General features: G+C 35.2%; 1 protein-coding gene across 5 annotated transcripts in view; it reads left to right on the forward strand.

The window, feature by feature from the left end:
• The first annotated feature begins 4,080 nt into the window (after positions 1-4,080).
• BNIP2 (BCL2/adenovirus E1B 19kDa interacting protein 2) overlaps positions 4,081-13,902 on the forward strand; it is a 28,932-nt gene continuing 19,110 nt past the window's right edge. For 3 of the 5 annotated variants that reach the window (XM_014535506.1, XM_014535507.1, XM_014535508.1), the window contains exons 1-8: positions 4,081-4,217; positions 5,532-5,599; positions 6,021-6,197; positions 7,861-8,037; positions 11,080-11,182; positions 11,988-12,119; positions 13,254-13,340; positions 13,461-13,559. In XM_014535506.1, the coding sequence (XP_014390992.1) occupies positions 4,168-4,217; positions 5,532-5,599; positions 6,021-6,197; positions 7,861-8,037; positions 11,080-11,182; positions 11,988-12,119; positions 13,254-13,340; positions 13,461-13,559 (893 nt within the window). In that variant the 5' untranslated portion in view covers positions 4,081-4,167. The remainder of the gene's footprint in view (positions 4,218-5,531; positions 5,600-6,020; positions 6,198-7,860; positions 8,038-11,079; positions 11,183-11,987; positions 12,120-13,253; positions 13,341-13,460; positions 13,560-13,902) is intronic. The other 2 variants (XM_014535509.1, XM_014535510.1) reach the window with 2 other exon arrangements.

Below are 13,902 nucleotides of genomic sequence, written 5' to 3' on the forward strand. Positions count from 1 at the left end.
GGGGGCGCCCTAGAACCTGCCCGGTGGCGCTTCCCGGATCCCGCCCAGCGTCGGCCCCCGCCCTTGGCTCGGCTCCTGTTTGCTTGGCCATCCTTGCACCTCCACCCCCTTTTCCGTTTCTGGGGTTGTACACCGGCTGCAACCTACCCCCTTCCCGGCCCTCCACGCCCGCACACACCCGGTCTGGGTGCGGTGACTGGGCCACGTCGGTCCCCTGTTTCCGTCCTGGTTCAGAACAAAGAAACCTGGACTTCTGATGTGCCTCCTACCTTCGGAGAGTCAACACGGAAGCGGCATCTGCCATCAGGGCGTCAGTAGACCTTCCCGCTTGAAAAGCCGGGTTTCTGCGTGCATTCGGACGCTATCTTTTGCCTAAGTATCTGGCGAAAAATGGTTTCGGTGTCCTGGGTGCATTTGATGCCACTGGGGATCTAGGTCAACTCACGTGAAATGAAAACTTTATTTGGTTCTGCTGCGTTGCTTTGAAACTTCCCTTGTCTGTTCCGGGAGGTCTTTTTTCTGCCAAGAGCCATTTGGATATTTATAACATCATTCGAGGGCCACTCAAAATTATCAACTTAAAAATTAGCCCTTTGTCTTGGGTCACCCATTTAATTAACGCACCCCGAATGCCTTGGCAGGGCCAGGCCGAATGATTTCCCTGGCCACACGCTCCCCGCCCCTGGAGGTGGTCGTGGAGCCTTCCACATAGTGGAAGTGAGTGATTGCATTTTTCATCCTCACCTTTTTTTTTTATTTTTTATGAAGAGCTCTATTTCTCCTAATGCTTAACTTCTTAACTTTTTAAATTAAATGTATTCTTTCTCTGATCGTTTGTAATTCGCAATTTGTAAATGATAAGATTCCTCAAAATTGTATCTGAAGTTACCCAATTTAGTTATTACCCTGCAGACTATTTTCTTGATGATCTTACACTCCTTCTCCTATTTCTTGTCATTTTACATTTTCTCTGAGCTCTATTAGTCTTCATAATCTTCTCTGTTGCAGCCTGCTATTGTTGGGCTTAGACAGGAAGTATTACAGGTCCGCGTCTGCAAACGTGTCAGTATTGTTGGCGTCATTAGGCATTACAAGACCTTTGAAGCTAAGTGTCACCAAATCTGGCATTACAGGCTTATTCTGTGTAAAGTTGCCAGTGAACTGGAGACACTGCTGTGTTAGAAGCAGTCTAGGCCTGGGAACCAGGGTGTAAGTGTCATTTGCCTCAGATATGTGATAAATCGAGGATAATAACACCAGTGTTTTTTATACCTCACAAACTTGTTGGTTGGAACATATGAAATGATGAATGTGCAAGTGGTTAGTAAATGTGAAAAGCCCTCTTTGGGGAAGCAGTTCTGTTCATTCCGTCAGGAGTAATGCTGGTAGAAGGAGCAGGGAGGAAGGAAGGCGTGGAAGAAAGGAAGTAGTATATTTAGCCAGATCTGAGAAATTAACCCTGGCTGGCGGTGGATTGAAAGACGTCTTGTTAAGCTTACTTTCTGTAAAGCAGAATGCTAGCATAATATGATGATAGTAATATCCCAAAATTATGATATTTGTAACTATAAGAAAGTGTTAGAGATCAGTTATTAGACTTTAATCCTTTAAAAGGTCTCACTCAGCATGTGTCTTTTATAGGTGGGATAATTATTCTTTGCTTTATTTTCAGAATTTTAAGAAAAGTCAGCACCATTATAATTTTTCTTAAATTTTGTGTTAACATTTCTGATAGAGTATCTCATTTCATTCTTTGTTTTAATGGACCTATAATTGACATAGAACATGTTAGTTTCAGGTGTACGTGATTTGATATTTGTATATATTGTGACATGTTCACAATTAAGTCTAGTTAATCACCACACAGTTACAAAAATTTTTTTCTTGTGCTGAGAACTTTTAAGATCTACTCTTTTAGCACCTTTCAAATATATAATACAGTATTATTAATTGTAGTCACCATGCTGTACATTACATCCCCAGAATTTACTTTATAACTAGAAATTTGTGCTTTTTGGCCCCCTTCACTCATTTTGCCCATCAATCTGTTCTGTGTATCTATGAGCTCAGTTTTAATTTTTTGTTTTTGTGTTGCTTTTTAGATTTCCACATGTAGGTGAAGTCATACAGTATTTGTCCTTCACTTAGCATAGTGCCCTCGAGGTCCATCCATTTTGTTGCAAATGGCAATATCTTCCTTTATGTGCTGAATAATATTCCTGTGTGTGTGTGTGTGTGTGTGTGTGTGTGTACAAGTGTACGTACACATATACACATACCACATTTTATCCATTCATCCATTGATGAGCACTTAAGTGGTATCCACATTTGGCTATTGTAAATAATGCTGCAATAAATATGGAAGTGCACATATCTTTTTGAAATAGATTTTATTTCCTTTGAATAAATACCCAGAGTGGAATTGCCGACTCATATGGTGGTTCTACTTTTAATTTTTTAAGGAACCTTTATACTGTTATCCAGGTAGCTGCACCAATTTACATTCTCACCAACAGTGTACAAGGATTCTTTTTTCTCTACGTCCTCCCCAGTGCTTATTTCTTGTCTTTTTTTGTACTAGTCACTCTTACAGGTGTGAGGTGACATTGGGTCATTTCATTCTAAAAAACCTGCATGACCTTGCTTTCAAGGAAGCAATGACAAGAAAGCATATAGGATTTTTCCAGGAGTGCTTGGTGATCTTCATAAACACATAAGATGGCCTAAATTATTTTCCTGTAATGCTAACAGTGTTGCCAAACTCATAGGAAAAGTGAACATAAATATTTAGAATGAATCCCTTTCACTTAAATGAGGAAGTGAAAAGCTTGCCTGGGCATTTCCTTCTGCCAACTGTAATTGATTTCAGCATAGATGTGTTACTAGTACCTATTCCAGCAGCAGTGTTAAGCTACATAATAGTAAAGTTACCATGTAAACTTATAATTCAGACAGTTCTAAATATGATCTTAATATTTAACTTTTGCTTATACTGCTAAGCTGCACTGGGGAAATCCCCTTCTTGGTGGTAAAGGAGGAAATCCATTATCTCCTTGATTTTTAATCTCACTAAATTGAACGACTGTCTTTAGTTTATCTCTATGACCTTCACTCATAGCTGGCAAAAGTAATGAAATGCCACAGCTACCATAAGTCTGTTGAGAAATCAGGTTATTCCTGTTGCATTGGGTTATTTTACTTTTATTTTTTAAATATTTTTTTTTTTATTTCAAAGAGGAAGGGAGAGGGAGAGAGAGATAGAAACATCAGTGATGACAGAGAATCATTGATCGGCTGCCTCCTGCACGCCCCCTACTGGGGATGAGCCTGCAACCTGAGCATGTGCCCTTGACTAGAATCGAACTCAGGACCCTTCAGTCTGCAGTTCAGCGCTCTATCCACTGAGCCAAACCAGCTAGGGCTGCATTGGGTTATTTTAACAAATAGTCTCTTAAATTATTATTTCCTCATTCCTTTTCCCCTCATTCTAATTTACAAAAATGGGAAGCAGCCAGTTAACTTCTAAGTCAGCAATATCCTTCAGTGATTGTGCTTATATTGCTCCTTTCTTGTTTGTTTCCTGTTATTAGAGCTGCTGATAAAGTTCTTCCAAGAACAGTACTCTCTCAATTGTTTCAACTGTTTTTATCTACTTAGTGTACTTTTCCGCCTAAAGTTTGCGACGAAATGTTTAAGAGTGAATATATCTTTCACTCTCCTCCCCAAACTAAATAGCCACGTTTATACACTCTGCTGTATTAACATCACATTATTCAGTATGACATTAAAGTAAAAATTGAATGAATTGGCTGAGAGAGCAGAAATACTCAGGCTCTCTGTATTTAGAGGGGTTGTTTTCTAATGATACACTTGTTCAAGGGGTAACACCACTAAAAGACATGGTTTTATCTTCTAGACTTACAACCTGGGACACATGCATTTTTGCAACTAAAAACAAATATGAAAAAAAAAACCCAGTAAATTGATTTTATGACCAGACCATTGAGCTAAAGCTAGAGGTGTAAGCTAAAATATAAGATTATTGTACCTTTTCAGCCAATAAAAAGTAAAATGACAAATGAGTTGTTATAAATTTTTCTCTTTTCACAGGACATTGGCTCTCTGGATTATCAGGAGTTTGTAGTTGACATTGAGTCCAAGCTGAGGATGGAAGGTGTAGAACTTAAGGAAGAATGGCAAGATGAAGATTTTCCAATGTAAGCAGTGCTTATAAATGAAAATAAATTTAGAACAAAACTTCAAACTTTTGCCGAAACCGGTTTGGCTCAGTGGATAGAGCGTCGGCCTGCGGACTGAAAGGTCCCAGGTTTGATTCCGGTCAAGGGCATGTGCCTGGGTTGCGGGCACATCCCCAGTAGGAGATGTGCAGGAGGCGGCTGATCGATGTTTCTCTCTCATCGATGTTTCTGACTCTCTATCTCTCTCCCTTCCTCTCTGTAAAAAATCAATAAAATGTATTTAAAAAAAAAAAAAACTTCAAACTTTTTTAATTCTGATGTCACCTATTAAATGACTATTGGGTTTAATGTTCTGCTTTTAATCTTTTTAAAAATGTATTAAATAAATAAGCCAGGCTTTCCCAGATCATATGGCCGGCTACCTTGACAGATTTGCATTTGTATTTACAATTGTATTGGCACCAATAGAGTTGATTAGAGTTGATAGAAAAAGAACAAAGGCAAACCTTTTTATTTCCAATTTTATTGAGAAATAATTGACATACATCTCTCTAAATTTAAGACATACAGCATGATGGTTTGCAGATCTTATATTTAAATGATGTTTCCATGCCATCATGGTTAGAAAACCATCCAGTGCACAGTAAGGTTCCGTAGCAGTTGCAAGGGATTGGTGAGAGTACTGAGTCATTGCATAGTACCTGATGATAATAGTAATATGGAAATGCTAATACTCAAAGCAATTACCATAGTCCCATTGTGAGCAATGATTTAGCTTCATCATACATTGTATCATGTATCACATTAAATTTATGCATTTGAATTATATTTGTTTTGTAGGTTTATAACTTTTATATTTGTTTCATAGTTGTATTTAAGGGCAGTTACATAAGGAATTTGTATTTACTTTTGTGTTACTGATACAAATATGTCAGTCAACTGACATCTGAAAATATTTTCTTTAATAGTGTTTTATAAAGTCAATTTTCTACATAATTATTTTTATAAGCTTTTTTTTTTTAATCTTCACCTGAAGATATTTTTTCATTGATTTTTAGAGAGAGGGAAGAGACAGTGAGAGAGAAACATCAAATGAGAGAGACACATCAATTAGTTGCCTTCCACACGAGCCCCCACCAGGGCTGGGGATGGAACCTACAACCCAGGTACGCCCTTGACCGGAATCAAATCCAGGAACCTTCAGTCCAAGGGCCAATGCTCTATCCAATGAGCCACACCAACTAGGGCTATAAGCTATTTTTAATAGAACTTGGGACTTGAAAAAAAAATTTTTTTTAATTTCTTACTTAAAAGTATGTCTTTGTCTTCTAGACCATTACCAGAAGATGATAGTATTGAAGCAGATATATTAGCTGTAACTGAACCAGAGAACCAGCCTGGTAAGAACTTGACACTTTTAGTTTCAGTAAAGTGATAGACTGTGCTATTTTTGAACACATTTCTTTGTCAAGGAAAAAATATACTTGGTGTTTGTTTCATCATAGAGAGCAAAAGATAAGTTGAATGTTGAGGAAAGAATTTTTGGAATACTTTAGAGGTTTTTGGAAATTTCTACACTAAAGGGATGAGAGTAGATCATTTTTAGTAGTAGAGGTGACTATGAGATCTGCCTCTATTTAAAAAGATGTATCTTTGCTGGGATACACCATCTTGCCATGATGTAGAAGCAGTCGTGATCAAAATCCAAAGTTGTAAATTAGTGCTTTGAGATTGTGTTTAATTTTATTTTTCCTAAGGGTGAAGTGGTGGACATTTAAACATTCCTTCTAATACATCTTTCACTTGGTTTACCCATTCCAGGCTCACTAGAAGTTAATGGAAATAAAGTAAGAAAGAAACTAATGGCTCCAGACATTAGCCTGACCCTGGATCCTAGTGATGGCTCTGTGTTGTCAGATGATTTGGATGAAAGTGGGGAGATTGACTTAGATGGCTTAGATACACCATCAGAGAACAGTAATGAATTTGAGTGGGAAGGTAAATGTTTCATTGTTTTTATCTAACTTTTATTAATGAATGTTTGTCTTTATATACATGCATGTTTTTTGTAATGGCATTCTCTTAGGATAATTGGAAAAAACTTAAAACTTGATGTTAAAATTAATGATTAAAGGATTTTGTTGAAATATGTTATTTTTTATAAAGTTCTTTTTTTTTTCCCTTTTTTACTAAGGTATGAGATTTTGCTAACTGAATATTCTCGAGGCTTTCAAACTATTTTTAGTAGATTACACAGGTGGCTTTTTTTTTTTCTCAATTGCTGTGAAGTTACATTTTTTTCATGGTCACTCCCAAAATATTGCTTGATAATTATGGCATAGTCTTACGTTCAGTTGATCCACTAAAAAAAGCTTTGAAGAGACATATAATTTAGGAGATGTGCTAAAAGTAGTTAAGGATTTGCAGAGAGAGAGTCCTAAAGGGAGTTTTTTGAGGATGATTTAAAAAAAAAAAAATAGGTTTGCTGATATTGCTGCACTTTGTAAACAACCAGCTTGAATTAATGTATACTCTAGCCTCAGTTTTATATTCGTCATCATTTGTTATTTGAAATCCAAAGGAATTTGCATGTGTTTTGCTTCGCGTGCTTTCTTTAATTAGATACTTGTTGGCTACCGTGTCTTTGTATTGTTGATAATTTATATGTATATACCATCTTTGAAATTATTTTTACTTCAAAGCAGTATTTAGCACTAAGTATATTATCTACAGTGAAGTGTAAGATCCTTGATGTGCTGTACCTTTTGTTCCTTTTTTCTTCCCTGTTTATTGGTTCAATAAACAGTCCAGTAAGAAGCAATATTTTATAAAGATACTGAAATAGTTTTCTGCCTATGTGTTTTGTTTCTTCTTTCTTTAATGCATCTCTAGTCATTTCCTGGAAGGATATTTTCCGTTAACTGCTTTGTCTTGGAAACAAACAACTAACATGCAGTAGGTTTCCCCTCCCCCCATCTTTTGGTAAGGACTATGATACTAAAATTTTGAAAATCATTACAGCATTAAAAATCATCTAAAATACAATCTTGAAATATAAATTACACCTAATCATTGGTGCTTATGCTTTGGCTAATGTCAATTTAAAATATACTTTTGCATGTATACTTAAGAATATTATCAATAAATTTCTGCTTTAAAAAACTGATCAAATGAGCAGTAATCATTGACTGGTTAACCACTTTCTACTGATTTAATGTTTGGGGAATAATTTATGTGCTCAATAACAACAAAAAATGATTGGCTCTCAGATAATTAAGTAACCTATAGTGTTGATAACTGTCAAGGACAGTCTTGTTATAAACAGAATCTGGAAAGGCATTGAAGGGCCAGTGTACTAAGATTTTGATGGCTGTATGAATTATCTTTCCTGAACTTACAGATATACCTTGTACTGTGATTAGGTGCTTTCTGAATTAGGCAACACAAAAAAAGTTAAAGAACCATGATTTCCAAAAGCATAAAATGACTTCATCTGAAGAGCAAGCCTTTCCTTCTATTATGAAAGAAATATTAATATTCCACAAAAAGTATAATGAAGAAGTCTCCAAACATTCTAATTAGATAGCAAAGTGGTTAACATGTAATTTTATTTTGTGGTATAAGTAACAATTTGGGATTCAAAAACCTTTTATTTTGACAGATGATCTTCCAAAACCCAAAACTACTGAAGTTATTAGGAAAGGCTCAATTACCGAATACACAGCAGAGGAGGAAAAAGAAGATGGACGACGCTGGCGTATGTTCAGAATTGGAGAACAGGACCACAGAGTTGATATGAAGGCCATTGAACCCTATAAGAAAGTTATCAGTCATGGAGGTAAGAGTTACCTAAGATTGTTTAGATTTTTTAATGCAACATCAGAAACCTAATTGCTTAAAGAAACTCTCCCTTGAGATATTATGTAATTTTGAAAAAATAATAAATATTTATCGTGCCATTTTAGTAACATAACAGGTTTCAACTAAAAGAATAAAACCAACATTTAAAAATCATTAATACATGCACTATAGTAAGTTCAAAGGTTCTAAGAATGTGCAACGAAAATTCTCCCTCCCACCCTATCCCTTGATACCATCCCCAAAACTGAGACTTTCTCCCCTTTTGTATCCATTTATAATTTATATATGCAGTGAAATGTTCTAAACCGTTTTTGTAGCATTTCCAAATTTCTTTTTTTTCCAGCTCCATTGAGAAATAATGGACATATAACATTGTAATATAAGTTTAAGATGTATAGCATGTAGATATCATACACTTGTATATTGTAAAGTGATTACCACCATAGCCTTAGCTAACACCTGCATAATTACTATTTCTTTTTTGTGGTAACAACATTTTGAAATCTTAGCAACTTTCAAATACATAACTCAAAATTACTAACTATTGTCACCATGCTATACATTAGATCCTCAGAACTTATTCATCTTCTAACTGGAAGTTTGTACTCTGACACATCTCCCCTTTTCCTGCATCCCATAGTAACCACCATTCTAGTCTTTTTTTCTGAGTTTGGGTTTTTTTAGATCCCACATATAAGTAATATCATATTTGTTTTTATTCTGACTTATTTCACTTAAAAATGTTCTAATCTTAAGTGTACAGTTCATTTAGTTTTGACAAATACCCATATAACCATATATACCCCTATAGCCTATACCCCTAGACATACAGAACATTTTCATACTCCCTCCCAAGGATTACCTCTCCAGTAACCACTATTCTAATGTCTACCCCCTGGTTAGTTGTACCTGTTATAGAATTTCATGTAACTGAAGTCATATGGTGTACACTCTTTGATCTACTTCTTTTGCTCAGCATAATGTTTTTGAGATTCATCCATGTAGTTGCCTGCATCTGTAGTTTATTTCTTACTACTGAGTGGCTTTCCCTTGCATGGGTAAGCCACAGTTTGCTTATCTAGCCTTCTTTTGATAGACATGTTAGTTTCAAATTTGGGGTATCATTATTAAAACTGCAATGAACATTCTTATACAGTCTTTTATGAATATAAGTAAAACCTGGCTTTTTAAACTATGATTCTTAATTTACCTTAAAACCCTGAACAAATCATTCATCTTTACTACAAAGTAGAAACCCAGTTCATTCCACATTTGTATGTAGGTTCTACTTTGCATATTTGTGGAATATACAAAAATATAAGGCTTTTTGTCCCTTCCCCTAAGAAATTTATAAGTCAAATAGGTAAAGCTATGAACACAATTATAACTTCTGTCAGTCTGTCTTTGCTGTATATAGAAGTTTACCTTGGCATTGTGCAAACAGTGCTAGAATGTTAGTGCTAGCCAAAATGCACCTCACTCTGTAGAGCATGTCATGTTGCCTGAAATCCTTCTAATGCAGGCAGGGAGCCACATAGGTCAGGCTGATAGATTTTATCATATAAAATTATTTCCACTTAATTTACTCTCTGCCAAAGGCACCCCTTGCTTATTTCTATAGTCTTCATTCATCTGAGAGCAATTCACTTGAATATTTGCGGTTACATTATTCTGCCTAATTTAATCTTACGCAGATGAAAAACAAAACACCACCACAGGATAATATAGATCAGGAAGTCCACAGACATATTAATTCAGATAGTTCATACAAAGCAGGTTGTGAGACCTAGCTCATGGCTTAAACACAATATTTTTCAGAAATAATACTTTATTTTTCTTAAAATAATTAGGGCAAGTGTATCTTACTGAATTTATCACTATATTTTGTGACTAAGGGATTAAGAAAGATGAGATTTTAATGTATTTGAAATGTTCAAATCTTTTTAGTGCATGTTTGCAAACAATAGAAAAGACAGTTACAGCAAAAATATTTGTTATTGGATACACTTAATATCTAAACATTACAATTCAAAAATACACATTTTAGCTCTGTTTTTCTAGAATTGTATCAGAGAGATGATGTTTTCTTAGGTATTAATGCCCTAAAATCTACAAAACATTAGGCAATGTTGAACGTAACTCTTTTTTATTTATTTATTTTGTTTTTGTTTTTGAAATCCTCACCAAAGGATATTTTTCCATTGATTTTTAGAGTGCGTGGAAGAGAGAGGGAAAGACAGAGAAATATTGATATGAAAGAAACACATCAATTGGTTGCCTCCTGCACGAGCCCCGACCAGGGCCCAGGCGGGGGAGGAGCCTGCATCCGAGCTACGTGCCCTTGACTGGAATCAAACCCGGGACCCTTCGGTTCACAGGCTGACACTCAAACCAGCTAGGGTGAACATAACTTTTTTAAAAAGCATCCGTTTAGCTCAGTTGCTGTGGCTCAGTTGGATGAGCGTCATCCCATGCACCAGGAGGTTGCTGGTTCAATTCCCAATCAGGGAACACGCCTGGATTGCAGGTTCAATCCCCAGTACGGGGCCTGTAGGAGGCAACTGATCGATGTTTATCTCTTCACTGTTTCTGTCTCCCTCTCCCTTCCCCTCTCTGAAATCAATAAAAACATATATATTTTTTAAAGACTTAAAAAAAAAAAAGCACCCACTCTAACCTGAGTTGCATTAGAATGTTTTATTGCAGATACTGTTGTATCGTGTCTGCTTGGGTTATATCGTTATATTTGTTTACTTGTTAAAACAAGTCTGGCTTTCTGATTATGCTTTTTTAAGTGGGTTTCTGCTTTTTATGCCCACCCTTTCCTCTTCATCAAATGTTATTGTTGTCTTTTTGACAAGAAGGTATTTAAAGATCTAAAAAAAAACACACATAAAACTTTTTGATCCAAAATTTTGTGGAAGGTAAACCACTTATACTCTAGCAACCATACAGATGTCCTCTGAAAAATCTTCAGAGTAAAATCATGCTGGTGATTTTATCTTTGGTTTCTTTTCAGGATATTATGGGGATGGATTAAATGCCATTGTTGTGTTTGCTGTCTGTTTTATGCCTGAAAGTGGTCAACCTAACTATAGATACCTGATGGACAATCTCTTTAAGTATGTATATCTTCACAAAAATGTTTGGACAGAATTCCGAGTTAATTAGATGTCCAATTTAAGGAATTGAAGTTTAGCTGGGTAAAAAATTAAAAATATCCCAAGTCTGGTTGTTTTTAAGTACTTATTCTTTAGCATTATGAAACTATTTGTTTTTCAACTTGACTGAAAAAAATTATTATTTTAAAACTGGAAGGGATATTTCAGATGATCTGTTCCAGCTTCTCTATTTTATAGTTGAGGACACATTGAGGATAAAGAAGTGACTTTTTTTAATTTCAAAATTACATGACTAAATTACATTTAGCCCTGAAAAGCCAAATGTAACTAAGCTGACTCAGTTCTATTGTATTTCCACAAAGTCATTCTATTTCTCAAATTAGTGCAGTTTTTTAAAAACTTTGTTGTGGAAAGTTTCAAACATATACAAAAGTAAAGAGCAATGTATTGAATCTTTGTGTACCAGTCACCCAATTCCACAATCATCAATTTAGACTTCATTCCCACAATTCAAACTTCCCCCACTGTATAATTTTGAAGCAAATCCCAGACATCATATTTCATCTATAAACATTTCAATGTGTATTTCTAAAAGGTAACTCAACCAATGTTATCCTAATAAATGTAATTAATTTTAAAAATAAACAGAAGATAACTTTAAAAAAAATAACCATTATACCAACTAACGCTGTTAAAATTTTAATTGGTTTTTCTATCATTGAGGAGAGGGAAGGGAACTGTATAATTTGGATAGCCTAGTTTGGTTCACAAAACTGTTATTTAAAGTTTTAATTTGCTTTTACAGGTATGTTATTGGCACTTTGGAACTATTAGTAGCAGAAAACTACATGATAGTTTATTTAAATGGTGCAACAACGCGAAGGAAAATGCCTAGTCTGGGATGGCTCAGGAAATGCTATCAGCAAATTGATAGAAGGTACTATAAATACAAGTTGACAGCTAGTCTGAATAATTTGTATAATGGCCTTATTACATTATTTTCTGTTGGCACTTAAAGGTACCATGTATACACTTCCTAAATTACATTTATTAATTTCATAGAAAGTTTCTATTTTCTCAATACAGTATTTTTAAATGTTATGAAGGAAATTAGTTTTGATCTGTTTTATAAAGAATAACTTTAATTCCTTAAAACAGATTTATATAATAGCTCTTTATTTCTCCTTATTTATACCACGCTGAACATTTTCCAGTAATTTACGTTTTGGGGAAAGGATGGAGAACTTGGTACATTTTCTATTTTATTACATTCTGAGTTTTGCCTAAGTTATAGTGTTAGCATATTTTATGTTACGGTGCTTATTTAGCTGTCATCTTCCTTTGGAATGAGCTCTAAAAGTGTATTCTATTGGAAGTTAGTTAGTCATCCATGCTAATGGAAGGAACTTTGTTCCTCTGATTGGTTTGATTTGATCATAACTAATTCAAGCTAGTTTAATCAGCTCAGACCCATTAATAGGTTTCTCTTCATATGACATGGACTCGTTCTTGTCATTTCAAAAAGATTCATAACAATCACTTTATTTAACTGCAAAATATGTGTGATAAAAGTTATTTGGTCATTTTAAATTGTCTAGAATAATGCCTTTTATTTTTAATAAAAATTTTAGACTTTGTAAGAACTCATGAGATCTAATTTATGCTGCCGGTTACTGTGGTAATCTCCACCCCCAGCTTTTTGCTTGCACAGTGCCTTTCATGGTGTTGAGGAAATTAGTACCAGTTTCTTCCCAGTCCTGAAAAATGTGAACAGTTTACTTCTGTATTCAGTATTAGCCTCTACCCTTGGGTGGCAGTCCTGAAGACAAGTGCTATACATAAATGTAGCCAAAAGAAGTAAAGTTTATTTCATACCAGTAGGAGGGACCATCACAATTCAAGAGTGCATTATCTTGTATTTGACGGAATATCACATCTAAATGAGAACACTTAGGTGAGGGATTTTCAATTAATTTTTGTTTCAACTTCCATATACTTGTTGATCGCTTAACTTCTAGCATTAGGATTTGTAGAGCTTGTTAAATCTTTCTTTCTTTCTTTTTAACTCCAGGTTACGGAAAAACCTAAAATCTCTAATCATCGTACATCCCTCTTGGTTTATCAGAACACTTCTGGCTGTTACAAGACCGTTTATTAGGTAATTTTTTGAATGCCATTGACATTTTTAAAAAGCAGGAACACAAACTCCTTATATGAATTTCTTGTCAGTGCTGCTGGTCAGAAATATTGAGGTAATTATTTTTATTTTCTTCCATAGCTCAAAATTCAGCCAAAAAATTAGATACGTCTTTAATTTGGCAGAACTAGCGGAACTTGTCCCCATGGAGTATGTTGGCATACCAGAATGCATAAAACAGTATGTTTTGTTTTATTTCTTTAATTGTATTGGATCTTTATATTTTGATGTGCAAGAGGTAAATATTTTTAATACTCATTTTTTCTCATTTCATAGATTGTAAGTATTTTGTAACTTCTCTTGTTTTTTGTAATAAAATAAAAAAAAGAACAAGCTAGCCCTGGCCAGTGTTGCTTAGCAGTTAGTGTTGGCCCGAGCACTGAAAGGTCTCCAGTTCGATTCCCAGTCAAGGGCACGTACCTGGGTTGCAGGTTCGATCCCCATCCTTGGTCAGGGTGGGTGCAAAAGGTCTTTGTTCTCTCTCTCTCTCTCTCTCTCTCTCTCTCTCTCCCTCTCTCTCCCT

The sequence above is a fragment of the Myotis brandtii genome, unplaced genomic scaffold (genome assembly GCF_000412655.1).
Source record: "Myotis brandtii unplaced genomic scaffold, ASM41265v1 scaffold144, whole genome shotgun sequence".
Classification (NCBI taxonomy): domain Eukaryota; kingdom Metazoa; phylum Chordata; class Mammalia; order Chiroptera; family Vespertilionidae; genus Myotis; species Myotis brandtii.